Source organism: Palaemon carinicauda, chromosome 4 (genome assembly GCF_036898095.1).
Source record: "Palaemon carinicauda isolate YSFRI2023 chromosome 4, ASM3689809v2, whole genome shotgun sequence".
Taxonomy (NCBI): Eukaryota; Metazoa; Arthropoda; class Malacostraca; order Decapoda; family Palaemonidae; genus Palaemon; species Palaemon carinicauda.
In genome coordinates, this window is record NC_090728.1 from 33,345,606 (window position 1) to 33,362,855 (window position 17,250).

General features: G+C 42.3%; 2 protein-coding genes across 2 annotated transcripts in view; both read right to left on the reverse strand.

Moving 5' to 3' along the window:
- Positions 1-586: 586 nt before the first annotated feature.
- LOC137639884 (UDP-glycosyltransferase UGT5-like) overlaps positions 587-17,250 on the reverse strand; it is a 25,587-nt gene continuing 8,923 nt past the window's right edge. The window contains exons 2-3 of the mRNA XM_068372147.1: positions 1,908-2,707; positions 587-1,736 (exon numbers count right to left, since the gene is read on the reverse strand). Coding sequence (XP_068228248.1) covers positions 752-1,736; positions 1,908-2,509 — 1,587 coding nt within the window. The 5' untranslated portion in view covers positions 2,510-2,707 and the 3' untranslated portion in view covers positions 587-751. The remainder of the gene's footprint in view (positions 1,737-1,907; positions 2,708-17,250) is intronic.
- Positions 15,290-17,250, reverse strand: part of LOC137639873 (UDP-glycosyltransferase UGT5-like) — a 2,141-nt gene continuing 180 nt past the window's right edge. Inside the window, exons 1-2 of the mRNA XM_068372136.1 lie at positions 16,708-17,250; positions 15,290-16,540 (exon numbers count right to left, since the gene is read on the reverse strand). The exon at positions 16,708-17,250 is cut by the window's right edge and continues 180 nt beyond it. Coding sequence (XP_068228237.1) covers positions 15,556-16,540; positions 16,708-17,250 — 1,528 coding nt within the window. The 3' untranslated portion in view covers positions 15,290-15,555. The remainder of the gene's footprint in view (positions 16,541-16,707) is intronic.

The following is a 17,250-nucleotide window of genomic DNA, read 5'->3' on the forward strand; positions in this document are numbered from 1 at the left end:
GTTTTCCTTTCATCGTCACTTTAACTATATGAAAGGGAAATTGCAGTGTAAACATATTACAGAGAAATGTACCTTACGTTTATTACCTAACACAATATACAAAGGGGATAGGCCAATAATGAGTTTATTTCCCAGACGAAGTCTTCACTTTCTAGAGGCCTCATGAAATATACTTTTGAATATATTTTCATCCTATATTCATTTCCTAAAATTTTGTTTAGACAAAGGTCGTGAGTAGAACTAACCAGGTTCATCAATTGTTTATCATAATGAATTTCAAACCAAAAGAAATACTATTTTCTGTAATATCATGAAAATGAGGAATGATCCTCCTCATGTTTCAATATTTTCTCATTGTGTTTACTTTACTTTACTTTACTTTGATGGCTGCTTTTTCCAGTCCCATACAGCAGGGGAACCCCACTCTCTTTAGATAATTTATAAAGGTATATATAGTTATATGGAATTGAAAAACGAAATTTATAGATTTGTTTATTTGTATAATAGGGTTTTGCAGATATAAAAATAGAATCTCTTAAGTGGTATAAAAGTATGTTTTTTGATGATAATATAAATATAGAAATGAAGAATGATCATCATATAGACATTTTCAAAGATTTATGAATAAATGATTGTATCCATAACTGGGAGAAAGTTGAGAATGAAAATGTTATTTTATCAGGTACACATTGCAAGGAATGAGATCAGCTTTCAGATCCATCTCAGTACAGCTATTTAAGCGTACACTCATTTACTCTATATGGAGATGACCTTTGATTGACTTTTGCAATTTCATATATGCTTTCTTGAGAGCAAATAGAAGTGCACAGTACAAGAATTTCAGTAGCCATTTCAGACAGAACAGCAGAACCACAGCTGCAAGAGTAAGCACAGCTATTACATCGATCATCATATACTGATGGATGGACATGTTGGCAGCAGCTGATCTGAGGTGTTGGGCCCCTCCGTGACGGAGGACGTGTTCGGTCCAGTAGACAGCTCGGTCCAGTGATGAAGTTTCTTGGTCCTTTAATAAAGCTGACCTTATCTTGACCTGATCTCGGTAGGACTGGTTTTCGATGACTGCTGTTATTGCCTCCATGGTGGAATGGGAGTTCATGGTCTCCAGAGTGAGCTCTCGGCCAATACCCAGATTAACGACCTGACGTACATTGAGGTGTTGGTCACTCATTAAGGGAATGCCAACCATGGGCACATTATGGTAAATAGCCTCTTGCATAGACAGCAGTCCACCATGAGTTAAGAAGGCCCTGACCTTCTCGTGTCCAAGGACATCCTGCTGGGGAAGCCAAGCACGGGTCAGGACGTTTGCCGACAGACCTGCAATAGGAGCTCCTTCCCATTTCCATAGGATGCGATATGGAAGGCGAGCGAAGGCTGACACCAAAGCATTGCGCAGGTCAGCAGGTAATTGGTCACTACGAATCGATGATCCAAGACTGAAGAAAACTACAGGAACAGGAGACGAGTCCAAGTAGTGTTTCAGCTCTACGTCTTGTATTGGGCGTGGATTGCGACAGTGCATGCCACCCACTTCTACAACATTAGGCAGCAGTGGGCGTGGGTAGCCTAAGGAGTAGTGGGAGTTGACCAGAACCAGTGAAACGTTCTTCTCTACTTCAGAAAGTGAAACAAATGGATCCTTTAGAAACCTCTGGACGACACCATCCAACCGAGACATCACGAGACGATTTCGTAGGTATGGTGAGATGAACCTGTTGATAAAAGAAATAAAGGAATAAGATTCATTGTTACAGAAATTCTTTGATTTATTCCATTACAATACTATAATTGAATGCCATTGACTGACAAATTGTTATGATTCTTTAATATCTTGTTACTATAACTTCAGAAATAAATAAAGTGACAATGAAATGTGATCTTACCTTACAACTGTGTTCAGTGTTCTTTCCCAGAGGTTCATGTGGTCTCCATAAGGAAGATACTGGTTGGGGACATATGCAGGATGTTCAGGGTTTCCGAGGAGGTCAGCTGTCCAAGGCGTAAGGCCAGAAGTGGTTACATACATAAAGGGAACCTTGAATTTGTGCACAAGGGCTAATCCACACTCATTCATGAAAGCTGGCAAGAGAATCAAGTCGGGCTTAGTGCGCCATGCATCCTGTACGCCAGGGTCTCTCAAAAAGGCGTCACAGTACTCGGGTAGATGATGGAGAACCTTTTTCATGACTTGGGAGTTGACGTTCTTTCCTCCACTCGCTTCTCTCATCTTGAAGACATCAAATTCGCCCGTCACTTTCTTGATAGAGTTCCAGGCATCAGCGGCCACAAGATCAGTGAAGGAACGAGAGGCGTTGGCAGAGCCGGCGTGTAGGGAGGCAATGGTAACCTGGTGACCTCTCCGTCCGAGGGATTCTGCTAAGGGCGTCATGATGTTCTTGTGGGAAGCAGATCCTAAGGGTAATATCATCAGAACTTTCGAACATTCGCAGGAGAGAACAGTAGTTAGAAGAAGCAGGATCTTCATATTGGAGTTTTCTTCTATAAAAGTTTTTCTCACAATTTTTTGTCGTTTTCCTCTTGAGATGAATATTGCTCGACTTTAGGTTTGGTTATGCCTTGACCAGAAACCCGTGGTTCCTTTTATACCCCCACCGAAGAGCTCGTCAATCTCTGATACCTAATCAGCGTCAGTATTGACGAAGGTATTTTTCGACAGATTTTCCTGTTAGAATACACGACGTGCATTATCAGTTTATTATCCATGCATGAAATTCTTGTTCATAAAACAGAGAAATAGACAACATACTTCCATATAAAAACCGATGGAAGAATACACACTTTGGGAGTTTCCTAGTGACCAAAAATTTGAATCTATTGCCTTGTTTTCATGAGAGATTTTCAGATTATATTAATGTAATTATAAGAAATAATCTTACTAATTTCTCCGTAGTATAAATAAAGGGCTCTTGCTTAGTTATAACTCGGCACTGAATGGCCTTCCAAGCCCCAGCGTCTGGTTATATGAACCAAATATATAAACAAAATTCATAAGCATCAATTCTTGGATAAAACGTCAGTTGATTTCAGAAATTGTTATTTAGACTTTTGCTCTTATTATTCCTTCAAAATTTGAGAGTTTGATGTGTAGGCCTACACATAATCTTTTAATGTTATTAACCTTTTTTACTGATAAAATATTAGGACTGACTGATTAAATACATGATTCATTTGATAAGTGTTCTATAGGGGACTGGTTATGTAAGCCTATTCCTATATATAAAAAAAAAAATGCTTATTTTGGACTTTTTATAGAGTAAATACCGAGATACATCGTCACAATATTTCGATATCTTTATATGAATTTATTCTTTCTCAGATGTAACTTTATTTTTCATAGTTATACGACCCAAATTCTGTTATTTTGTTTAATGAGATAATTATCTAACAGTCTGATATGATAACCACAGTCCGTATGGAGTAATGACATATATCGGATGATAGTTCCTCTATAGAATTTTTGCATCTTCTGCCTCAGCTGGGATTCCATTGGTTGCCCTTTTTACAATCTTTTCAGTCCCACGTTCCTTAAGAATTGCCCTTCAATTGAAATATAATGATTTCAACATTAATAATGTTCATGCATGTATATATAATTTTACATTTTATTTAACCAAGTTTAAATTTAAAAAAGTATTCTACCAAAGATTAAGAACTTTATTTTTTGTACAAGTACCAGCAAGTTCAGTCACACAACTTGGTATGATTACCAGTGTAAATCCAATAACATTCTCTTACCATGAATTTTGTAAATGAATTTTAACACATGTTTTTTTTTTTTAGAATTTATATTGCGTCTGATACACGAAAATGTTTTTATGCCGCAAAGGAGTTTATTTTATCAGATCCTTGTTAAAGAGAATATTTTTTATGATTTTTTCACTACTGAAATCTCAGTAAAACTTTTTGAACTACATAGATGTTAATAGTATTAAAACACTTTGTAACAATAGTGAAGGTTTTCAATTAATAAAAGGGTAATCGACTTTAAAATCAGAAAATCACCAAAAAGCGTAAAACTTATCGCTAAGGCTATAAAATGTATAAAAAATATTGGAATGAATAAAATAACTACTAGAAATTTAGATGTCAAATTCATAATCAATGATATAAACAATCTATATTTATATAGCCATTACTAATAAGCAAAGATATGATAAAAATGCACAACAAAGAAGGAGTTTTGCGGCAAAATACGGAAATATTGGACAAGAAAAATTTATCAGTAAAAATTAAATGAATATCAAATTATGGCGGAAAAGAAAGATTATTTAAAGAATATCGAATTATGGCAGAAAAGAAAGATTTAAAGAATATCAAATTATGGCAGAAAAGAAAGATTATTTAAAGAATATTGAATTATGGCAGAAAAGAAGGATTATTTAAAGAATATCAAATTATGGCAGAAAAGAAAGATTATTTAAAGAATATCAAATTATGGCAGAAAAACGGATTTTGAGCGAAGCGAAAAATCTATTTTTGGGTGAGATGGCCATGTCGTCCTGATGGATGGAAGTTTCTATAGGGTAGCTTCCTAGGGTATATTACAACTACGGCGATATTCCCAGAGAATTTACCTCAAGGTACCAGAATTCTAACTCCTGGAGCGAATATCCCTCGTGAAAGGGATATCGCGACATATCAGAGGACGTATTCTTGACACGCCACATGGCAATCTGCACCCCGACCAGAGATTTCGTATCGCAGGGGGCAATTGGCAAGAAACGAATTCGGGAAAGAAAAAGGGGGAGCCGCTCCCAAGGCTCCCTATCTCCCGTTTCGTAAGCGTGCCTGGCGCCAATCCTGGCGCCATCTGTATTCCTTGTAGCGTACACGAGGTGCTACAGATACTGTATGTAGGGAGGGGTCCTACAGCCCTTTCTTAGAAAGGCAAGGGCGGGTCCATCAGGACGACATGGCCATCTCACCCAAAAATAGATTTTTCGCTTCGCTCAAAATCGGTTTTTTGGGCTCAAGCCATGTCGTCCTGATGGAAGTATACCAGAGCATTACTGTATCTGTGGATTCTCAGAACGTGCCGTACTCCCCGGAGGTAATGTTTCCCGGTCGACTAGACCTAGAGACCTAAGATGTTACCGTTATACATCTTTTCAACTAACTATAAACCATGTTAGAGCTTCCTGCCCCCTACAGGGAAGAGTCTTACTAGACTCTGGAAAAGTCTTGAAGAGTACATATACCTATGTATGAATACCAGGCAAGCTAATATAGTGGTCTCGCCCTATATTAAGTAAAGCATAGTTTGTAAAGAACCACTGCGTCAATATGAAATATCGACCAGTTCTCCGCACAATACTTGTATTGGACAAAGGTTTATATCCGCATAGGAGGAAACTAGTAAAACCGCCATCGTCCCCTTATGGGACGGGGTCCTCCCGTTAAGGGAAAGCATAAACCAATGCAACATAGCTTGCATAAAGGAACAATTCTATTAGAATTATCCCAGATAAGGTACATAGAATGAATGCTCAATTATACCAATAAATTGACACAGGTGAAGGAGACGCAAGGTTCTCAAGAACAAGTTCATTGACAGACAATAAACAGACAGGTTAACCACAAATATATATATATATATATATATATATATATATATATATATATGTATATATATATATATATATATATATATATATATATATATAAGAAGGGATAACCCAAAACTTTAAGCATAAGTATGATAGTAAACAGAACTTGTTTATCTGAAAGAAAAAACATTAAATGCCACTTTTAAGATACCGAGGTATCAAAGTCATAAAAGTCTGTATTACAAATCAATGACATTAGCGTTAGAAACGCTCGGCACACATGTCTGCACTTATGCTAGGTTCACCTTTGGAAATGGAACAGTCTACATGGGCAACTCAGTGCCCTCACTTAGTTTGTAGTACAGTATGTAACTACACACTCACCCTGGAATTAATCGTCCCAATTAAAACCACTGTTCCTCGCAGAGTTAAACAGTAGGGTTAACGACGCGACCCACTGCTACCACAGATCTCTTTAGTTCCTCTACTTGCTTCGCATAGTGGCGAAAGAACACTCTGGAAGACTTCCAGCCAGTGTATGAACGGAGATGTTCAAAATCCATACAATTAAAGAAATTTAAGGATGAGGCAACTTTCCTCGGATCGTGACCTGCGGGTGTACTGTCAGGATCCGCTCTGCGAATAAAATATGTGAATATGTGAGTTGATTCAGAGATAAATTTGAGCCTGATGTTTCTCCCCTGAATAGTTGACCACCCTTGAAGTCTGAAGTTCTATGAAGATAGACCTTTAGGCATTCTACTGGACATAGAGATGCATCTTCTTTCAGAGGGCAGATTCTCCAGGGACCCCACCTGTTGGTGGGTAACTCATTCTTGGCGAAAAACGTAGGATCCGGAAACAGGTTCAGTTCTCCCCCATTCAGGAACTGAACACGACCTGCCTCTCTCGAGAGGGCTACAATCTCACTAACCCTGGCCCCGGACGCGAGTGCAAATAGGAAAATAACTTTTTGTGTCAAATCCTTTAACGCACACTCTTCATTGCTCAACAGAGAAGCGAAATGAAGAACTTTGTCTAAAGACCATGAAATGGGCTTTGGAGGTGCTGAAGGTCTGAGCCTAGCGCAGGCTTTCGGAACTTTATTAAAGAACTCGTTACCTAGGTCGACCTGGAAGGCATATAGAATGGGTCTTGTCAAAGCAGACTTACACGCTGAAATCGTGTTAGCTGCCAATCCTTGACCATGGAGGTGGATGAAGAAAGATAAGCAGAAGTCTGTCGAGATCTCCTGCGGATTCTTCGCCTTGACAAAGGCCACCCATTTTCTCCAAGATGACTCATATTGCCTTCTAGTAGATTTGCACTTATATTCCTCTAGGAAGTCTATGCTGGCTTTCGAAATCCCGAAACGCTTTCTCACCGCTAGGGAGAGAAAATCATGAGCTGCAGGGTCCGGGTTTTCTGTAATGAAGCGCAGACAGTCGACTTCTGGACTCGCTGGGTCAGAACTGGATCTGGTAGCGGTACAAACTTCAGCTGTAGTTCCAATGCCAGGGGGAACCACACGCTGTTCGGCCACTTGTGGGCTACTATTGCCGCTACCCCCTTGAAGGATCTCAGTTTGTTGAGGACCCTCAACAGAAGGTTGTGAGGAGGGAACAGATAAATCCTGGACCCTCTGTTCCAGTTGAGGGACATCACGTCCACTGCTTCCGCTAAGGGGTCCTCGTACGGGGACACGTACAGGGGCAACTTCTTGTTGTCTTTCGTCGCAAAGAGGTCTATTTGCAGTTCTGGGACTTGATTCAGAATGAAGGAGAATGATCCTGCGTCTAAGGACCATTCCAACTCTATCGGTGTGAACCTGGATAGAGCGTCCGCTGTCACATTGCGGACTCCTTGAAGGTGAACTGCCGACAGGTACCACTTCTTCTTTTCCGCTAATCGGAAGATGGCCAACATCACCAGGTTGAGAGGTGGTGACCTCGATCCTTGTTGATTCAAGCATCTCACAACTACCTCGCTGTCCATCACCAACCTTATGTGGATCGAGTGACGCGGGGAAACTTTCTTTAAGGTAAGGAGCACTGCCATAGCTTCTAGAAAGTTTATGTGAAAGGTCTTGAATAGCTTGGACCAAGTCCCCTGGACTTTTTTCCGATGAGAGTGACCTCCCCATCCCTCCTTCGAGGCGTCTGAGTGAATCGTCACCGACGGGGGAGGTGGCTGAAGAAGAACCGACTTCTTTAGATGTCTGGCTTGGGACCAAGGCCTGAGAAGAGTACGTAGCCGAAGCGGAACTGGTCTTCTCAGATCTCTTCGCACGTTTGATGCATAACTTCTCCAAACTCCGGTTGCATCCTTTAGCTGTGCTCTTAGCACTGGGTCTGTCACCGAAGCAAACTGGAGAGAGCTCAGTACCCTCTCCTGTTCGCGTCTTGATATCCTTTCGGAATCTAGAAGTCTCTTGACAGAACCCGCTATCTCCTTCCTTTTCTTCGCCGGGATGGAGAAACGGTGTGACAAAAGGTCCCAGTGGATTCCCAGCCACTGGAACTTTTGAGATGGAGAAAGTCAAGACTTTTTTCTGTTGATCTTGAAACCTAGGTACTCTAGGAACTGGATCACTTGACTGGAAGCTTGCAAGCATTCTGTCTCGGATGCTGCCCACACCAACCAGTCGTCCAAGTAGGCTACTACCTGAATTCCCTTTAGGCGTAATTGTTTGAGAGCTATGCTCGCAAGCTTCGTAAAAATCCTTGGGGCTATGTTTAGCCCGAATGGCATGGCTCTGAAGGCGTATAGTCTTCGTTGTAGCCTGAACCCTAGGTAGGGGGAGAGTCGACGGTTGATTGGAATGTGCCAATAGGCGTCTGACAAGTCTATAGAGACGGAATATGCCCTCTTGGGCAGTAAGGTCCTTATGTGTTGCAGTGTTAGCATCTTGAATTTGCAATACACTATGAACTTGTTGAGTGGCGACAAGTCCAGAATGACTCTGAGCTTTTCCGAGTCTTTCTTGGGAACACAAAACAGCCTCCCTTGGAATTTGATGGACTTCACCTTTCGGATCACATTTTTCTCCAACAGTTCTTGAACGTACTCCTCCAGAACGGGGGTGGAGTGTTGGAAAACCCAAAGGCCCGGGGGTGGAGTGCTGTACCAGCTCCAGCCCAGTCCATTCTTGAGTAGGCTGTGGGCCCAGGGATCGAAGGTCCACCGATCCCGAAATTTCAGAAGTCTCCCTCCTACCGGTATCATCCCACTTGGACTGCCGTCCCGAGGTCTTGCCTCCCTGACCACGACCACCCCTGAATCCCCTTCCCCTTGAGGGGCGCCCAGACGAGCCTCTGGCTGCCCCTCTAGGCTTTGCTCGAAAGGAAGTAGACTGCCCTTCGAACGATGGGGTGAATGCCGTGGACTGTGTCGACACGGCCTGGGGTACCCACTGAAAAGTGGTTGGGGTTTGTGCCACGATCTGGGGCACTGGAGGCAACGGCAATTGCAGTTGATGTTGCTGTCTAAAAGGCTTGGCTGGCCGAGACGGTAGCCTAGTCCTCATAGTCTTCCTCTTTGGTTGAGGACCCTCATCCGGGGAAGACTTTCTTTTGATAGCCAGGCCCCACTTCTGGAGAAGGTTTCTATTCTCCAAGGCGGCCTTATCAACTACTTCTTTGACCAAATCGGTAGGGAAAAGGTCTTTACCCCAAATGTTGGAGGAGATTAGTTTCCTTGGCTCGTGCCTCACCGTAGCCGAGGTGAACACGAACTCCCTACAAGCTCTCCTCGCCTTGACGAAGCCATAAAGGTCCTTCGTCACTGTGGCCAGATGAGTCTTGGCCACCACCATGAACATTTCATGGACCTTGGGGTCACTTGCCATCGTCTCAAGAGTAGTCTGAAGAGACATTGAGGCAGCCAGTCTTTCTTTTGTCTCGAACTCTCTCTGCAAGAGAAAGTCAGACAGCTTAGGGAGGTCCTCGCCGAACTGACGTCCGGCGATATCAGCCTCCAACTTCCCAACTGAGAACGTAAGATGGACGTCCTTCCAGTCTTTGTGGTCCATAGGTAGGGCCAGCGACAAGGGTTTACACTCCTCCAGGGAGGGGCAAGGCTTGTCGGCCTCGACTGCTTTTAGTACAGCCGCAAACCCTTTCTGTAAAAAGGGGAAGGCTCTAGCAGGAGAGGACACAAAGGAAGGGAGCTTCTTGCTCAATGCAGCTACCTTTGAGTTAGAGAAGCCCCTCTCTTTCAACGAGGATGAAAGCAGAGCTTGAGCCTTAGTATGGTCCATCACTATGACCTCCTTCGGCTCTGTCTCCTCCTTTGAAGCTGGTTCCTTCCTCAGCCGGACACATGGTTTAGCATCTGAGCACAAGGGAAGGTCTTTCACATTGAGCCTTTTCTGGGGCCCATGTGATTCCGCAAGGCTCTGCATCCGCAGTTCCATTGCAGCCGCCTTCTCCTGATTCTCCTTCTGCATCTGTTGGATCATTCCAACAATGGAGGAGAGGGCCTGTCCCGGCTCTACTGGGAGACCGGCCGATGTTGAGGGAATAGGCTCCGGGATCTGAACCGGAGTAGCCGACACCTCGTCGACCTCATCCTCTACAACGTCTGGGGCTTGAACTTCACCCTGGGCTTCTGCCAGGAGGTCTTCCTCCAGACGCTCGTCCACGACAGACATCCTGTCATCTAACTGGATGTCTTGCATAGCGACCGAGACTTCAGCATCCACCTGGATCTGAACTTGGGGATCTCCTCTTGAGGCTGGGGAATCACTGCATCAGCTGATGCCTTAGGGAAAAGATATGCCCTCATCTTCTCACTTGGAAGATAAGGTCCAGAGGTGTTCTTCTGGAAGCCCCTTACCCAGGTACAAAGCTTCTCCCTTGCTATAGCCCTTGATTCCGCCATCTTAGGGGAATCAAGGGCCTCCGTAATTAGATTAATGCACACAGTACATACCTGAGGGTCCCAATACCAGAGATCACCCTTGGAGACAGCGCATGCTGCGTGTCTCCTACCAAACTCATGTCCGCAGAGGCTCTTGCTGCGGACGTTGCAGAAGACACTTCCGCACTTCGGAGGGTCCTTCTGTAAAGAGAAGAAATTTCCAAGAGTATCAAGTGAACTATGTATAGTATAGCATAACAATTCAGGAACGAAAGACACACACTTGTGTTTCCTTCACAACCAATTGCTGCAGCCTTCCAGATAATAAAATCGAATGGTTAATCTCTTCTAGAATAACCAATGTAAAGTTTCCAGAGGAAACAGGTGGAGCTCACACCTAAGCAATGATTTTAAAATCCTGGATAATAGACAGGAAAGAACTCACTTTCCTATCTGTAGGGCAACAGCAAAGGGCTGTGCAAGAAAACACAAAAGTGTTAGAACACACAGTGCTGTACCAAAACCCATACTATAGTTTTCTTCTTACAGTATCTGTTATACTGAAGAATACTGGTACAGTATAGGAGGTTATGTGCCGGCCGGCACTTGCCGGCCGGCACACACCATAACTAGCTTTAAAGTATACTACTTAACAGCTATAAGGCGGCAGAACGCTGGTTCAAATGCATGTGCCGGCCGGCAGTAACTGCCGGCCGGCACAGCCAATGTCGGTCGGCAATGACTGCTGACCGACCACTACACAAGGTAGTACCCGGCTGCCGGCCACACTCTTGGCGACCGGCAGACAAGGGCTGACATTAGTCGGCCGGCAGAGGTACAGGACCGATGCCAGCAGGCAGCAAAAGAACCAGAGGACTACAACTGCCCGGCTGCCGGCCTATGAGGCCGGCAGCCGGGTCGGGTACAGCACTAGAAGAAAACAGAATGGATGCCGGGATAAGAGTGTACACTACCTCCAAGCCCGGCAATCCAAAAGAGTGCATATAAGGAAGGGGAGAATCTAATTCAGGCTTCCTGACCAATGCCGTCTGACTCTGCAGGCAGGCATGGATGAGGGACCAAGGGAGGTCCGGGCAGCACTCAAAACAGAAGACCCTTGCCGGCCAGCAGCTCTGCCGGCCGGCAAGGACTGAGTCAATTCCACATCCTAACCTATTCTAGGTCCAGATGTAGAATGACGTACAGTACTGTAATGGCTAGGCCATTACAGAGATAGAGGGGGAAGGGACAAAAGAGGGTCCTACCAACCTTGCTTTAGTGACGGATCACCCGCAGCCAAGAAACTCATCTTAGCCTAAGGGAGATCCAAGGGGGGAGGCCAGCAATACTTGCCAGCTCCCAGAGCACCAAAGCAAGGAAGGTGTTGCTACTCCCAGGGAAAGAAACTTATCCTCCCCCGAGAACAGCAACAAGGACTAGTCTGGTAGATCACAAAAGAAGGAATCATCTCGTACAGAAACCTTCGGTAGTGACCTAAGGAGGCTAAGCCTCCTATGTCTGTGTCAGGCCAGCGAGGGAGACTCTACCCCAAGCCAGACAAACACAGACTCAGACTAAAAACTCTGTTGTTCTGTCCCTCTTTGAACCAGACTTACTGGAACAGGAAGGTACAGTAACACCCCAGTCTAGTTTTATCGAAAATTAATTCAGATAAACCACTTAGGGATAAGCCCAAGGCTTAAACAGAGGGAAAGGGATTGCATACCTTCTCCAAAGAAAAGAAAGCAACCGGGGAGTATGAGAAAGTATACTAAGGCTCCATAAGCAACTTAGCCTAGGCACCAAGAGAATCGATTACCTAAATCACCGAAACTCACTCGTATACTATCTTGGAAATATTCCACATAATCTTAAATGTATAAAACATAGCCTAAAGCTTCAATAAAATTTTAATACACTCGGAAAAACCAAAATCATGCATGAAGTACTAGGACCAAACGACTAGGCTACATGGCCTAGCGTAGGCCAGAATTGGCGAATACTTCGCCAAAATAATACGAAAGCACGAAAGGAAATCCTATGTAACGCTAAATAGCTAAAATTTATTAAAGCAAAACAACCGGGAATGTCGCTCTGACTAACTAAACTTATACCTAGCGAGCGACAGCGTCCATGACGCCTCTAGTAGGCTACGGCTCTTGTAACAAAGATTAAACCTTATTAATCACTAAAAAATTACCAAGAGCCTACATTTATACATAAAAGACATGGTACTCAACTTATCAGAGGCCGACGAAGTTGGAGAAGCCATGAAAGGTAGAATAAATCCAAGATTTGCGAGAAACACAGGAAAAAACACCGAGTTGTTAAGCTACGCAAAAAGGAATACAGATGGCGCCAGGCACGCTTACGAAACGGGAGATAGGGAGCCTTGGGAGCGGCTCCCCCTTTTTCTTTCCCGAATTCGTTTCTTGCCAATTGCCCCCTGCGATACGAAATCTCTGTTCGGGGTGCAGATTGCCATGTGGCGTGTCAAGAATACGTCCTCTGATATGTCGCGATATCCCTTTCACGAGGGATATTCGCTCCAGGAGTTAGAATTCTGGTACCTTAAGGTAAATTCTCTGGGAATATCGCCGTAGTTGTAATATACCCTAGGAAGCTACCCTATAGGAACTTCCATCCATCAGGACGACATGGCTTGAGCCCAAAAAGAAAGATTATTTAAAGAATATCAAATTATGGCAGAAAAGAAGGATTAATTATTATGAGGCAACAGAAAAGGCTCAGGGATATATCATAGTTACCATAACCGTAACTGCCTTGAATCTGCTTGGTACTCACCGTGTCAATCAAAGCACGAAAACTGTGATTATGGCAAATGCAGAATAACAAATTGTCTATACTGATGAGAAATGTATTGGATCCGGAAGAGCGCTTTAAAAAATATGATGCTTAATGTCAAAATATAATAGTAAATCAAGAAGGTGCTCATCTAAGTTTTAAAGGCTCGAGATATTCTCTAATGGTTCGGACACTAGCAAAGTCTTGTTCAGAATCTGGTCTCCTCTGTCGTTACTCGACCACTTCAGGTTTTGAAGAATTTGAAAAGAGGAGGAGTCAAGTCAAATTGTTCAACATCCTTTAACAGCTGCAGGAAGGACACTTTGAAGTACCAAGCATTTAATGAAACAAACCATCTCTAAAATTTACAGGTCCTTCTTTTCACCGTAATAAATAGTAAAAATATAATTAGATAAAAAGTCATAAGTGAATTCTACTTATGATTGGAATTTATATTCAGCATATAAAGATTAAAATAAAGGAAATTCGTGTGATCAATCTAACCCCTTCATTGCTCTCTTATAAGGATCAACTACTTACTTGATAATGACAGATCACCAAATTTGACTTCCTTTTTATTCAATGTTCAAGTGTCACTTGAAAGTTCTATTTTCGAAGGGTCCTTTTAGTTGCGCAGATCACAACAATTTTTCAGGAGAATCTTTCATTTCCAGAAACAAGCACCAAAATTGGCACACACACTCCTTTGGAATCACTCTTTTGAAAAAACCCTATAGCCACATAAAAATTCAAGATGGCTGCCTTTTTTTCACGATGCATGTCATTGATTATACTGAAATATTACATTTTGAAATAAATTCACAAATACTTCCAATATTTAGATGATCTTAGTGTCAATTTCTAATCTTTTCGCTTTGTAGAATCCGAATTTTAGAACTCACTGGCTTTCTTATATCAATAGAGCAGATAAATCAACGCTTGACCAGGACACACCGGATGGCACCACAGCTGTGAAACTCAGTCTGAGGTTCAGTATCAGCTGAATAATTATTCAAAGTACCTAAATGTTTAGTATATTGTCACAAATTCTGTTTAATAAGCCCAAAATCTGTGATTCACTGTCGATTAAATATAATTCCACACAGATATTTAGTTAGAGAGCCGAGACAAGGCTAAATGGCTTTACGTAGCTTTATATGTTTAATTAACGGGATAGTGTATATACGGACTTGAATAATAATGGATGAGCAATCAAACTATGTGGATGTTATTTATTTATACTCTTGAACCTAATACTATTCCATACCTTCTCGTGCATGGTTGTGATCAAGGTGGCAAAAGGATAAATGATCGGCTTTATAAGAAGTGTTTAAGAAAATTCTATGGGAAAACTAATCTAGATTATTCAGGGAAAATATTTGTCCTTTATCATATCCTACACAATTTCAAAAGTATGATATCATAGTTAATGAGATTTTTAATTTCTCTAAGTCAACAGAATGATTGTATCTTGGGAATAAGAGATTTTTTTTTTTCAATTTTCTCACCAGAGGTCGTCTCGTGTTAGATATTGGGATAATCACTACGGGGAATATGAACTTCTTTCTCTCTATTAGGTGCATATGTACTGAATCGTCCCATAAAAATTATTAAGTTTTCCTTTCATCGTCACTTTAACTATATGAAAGGGAAATTGCAGTGTAAACATATTACAGATAAATGTACCTTACATTTATTAACTAACACAATATACAAAGGGGATAGGCCAATAATGAGTTTATTTCCCAGACGAAGTCTTCACTTTCTAGAGGCCTCACGAAATATACTTTTGAATATATTTTCATCTTATATTCATTTCCTAAAATTTTGTTTAGACAAAGGTCGTGAGTAGAACTAACCAGGTTCATCAATTGTTTATCATAATGAATTTAAAACCAAAAGAAATACTCTTTTCTGTAATATCATGAAAATGAGGAATGATCCTCCTCATGTTTCAATATTTCATCATTTTGTTTAGAGAATTTTTAAAAGGTATATATATGGTTATAGGGAATTGAAAAACGAAATTTATAGATTTGTTTATTCATATAATAGGTTTTTGCAGATATAAAAATAGAATCTCTTAAGCGGTATAAAAGTATGTTCTTTGATGATAATATAAACATAGAAATGAAGAATGATTATCATATAGACATTTTCAAAGATTTATGAATGAATGATTGTATCCATAACTGGGAGAAAGTTGAGAATGAAAATGCTATTATATCAGGTACACATTACAAGGAATGAGATCAGCTTTCAGATCCATCTCAGTACAGCTATTTCAGCGTACACTCATTTACTCTATATGGAGATGACCTTTGATTGACTTTTGCAACTTTGTAGATGCTTTCTTGAGAGCAAATAGAAGTGCACAGTACAAGAATTTCAGTAGCCATTTCAGACAGAACAGCAGAACAACAGCTGCAAGAGTAAGTACAGCTATTACATCGATCATCATGTACTGATGGATGGACATGTTGGCAGCAGCTGATCTGAGGTGTTGGGCCCCTCCGTGACGAAGGACGTGTTCGGTCCAGTAGACAGCGCGGTCCAATGATGAAGTTTCTTGGTCCTTCAATAAGGCTGACCTTATCTTGACCTGATCTCGGTAGGACTGGTTTTCGATGACTGCTGTTATTGCCTCCATGATGGAATGGGAGTTCATGGTCTCCAGAGTGAGCTCTCGGCCAATACCCAGATTAACGACCTGACGTACATTGAGGTGTTGGTCACTCATTAAGGGAATGCCAACCATGGGCACATTATGGTAAATAGCCTCTTGCATAGACAGCAGTCCGCCATGAGTTAAGAAGGCCCTGACCTTCTCGTGTCCAAGGACATCCTGCTGGGGAAGCCAAGCACGGGTCAAGACGTTTGCCGACAGACCTGCAATAGGAGCTCCTTCCCATTTCCACAGGATGCGATATGGAAGGCGAGCGAAGGCTGACACTAAAGCATTGCGCAGGTCAGCAGGTAATTGGTCACTACGAATCGATGATCCAAGACTGAAGAAAACTACAGGAACAGGAGAAGAGTCCAAGAAGTGTTTCAGCTCTACGTCTTGTATTGGGCGTGGATTGCGACAGTGCATGCCACCCACTTCAACAACATTAGGCAGCAGTGGGCGTGGGTAGCCTAAGGAGTAGTGTGAGTTGACCAGAACCAGTGAAACGTTCTTCTCTACTTCAGAAAGTGAAACAAATGGATCCTTCAGAAACCTCTGGACGACACCATCCAACCGAGACAGCACAAGACGATTTCGTAGGTATGGTGAGATGAACCTGTTGACAAAAGAAATAAAGAAATGAGATTCATTGTTACAGAAATGCTTTGATTTATTCCATTACAATACTATAATTGAATGACATTGACAAATTGTTATGATTCTTCAATATCTTGTTACTAGAACTTCAGAAACAAATAAAGTAACATTGATATGTGATCTTACCTGACAATTGTGTTCAGTGTTCTTTCCCAGAGGTTCATGTGGTCTCCATAAGGAAGATACTGGTTGGGGACATATGCCGGATGTTCAGGGTTTCCGAGGAGGTCAGCTGTCCAAGGCGTAAGGCCAGAAGTGGTCACATACATAAAGGGAACCTTGAATTTGTGTACAAGGGCTAATCCACACTCATTCATGAAAGCTGGCAAGAGAATCAAGTCGGGCTTAGTGCGCCATGCATCCTGTACGCCAGGGTCTCTCAAAAAGGCGTCACAGTACTCGGGTAGATGATGGAGAACCTTTTTCATGACTTGGGAGTTGACGTTCTTTCCTCCACTCGCTTCTCTCATCTTGAAGACATCAAATTCGCCCGTCACTTTCTTGATAGAGTTCCAGGCATCAGCGGCCACAAGATCAGTGAAGGAACGAGAGGCGTTGGCAGAGCCGGCGTGTAGGGAGGCAATGGTAACCTGGTGACCTCGCCGTCCAAGGGACTCGGCCAAGGGCGTGATGATGTTCTTGTGGGAAGCAGATCCTAAGGGTAATATC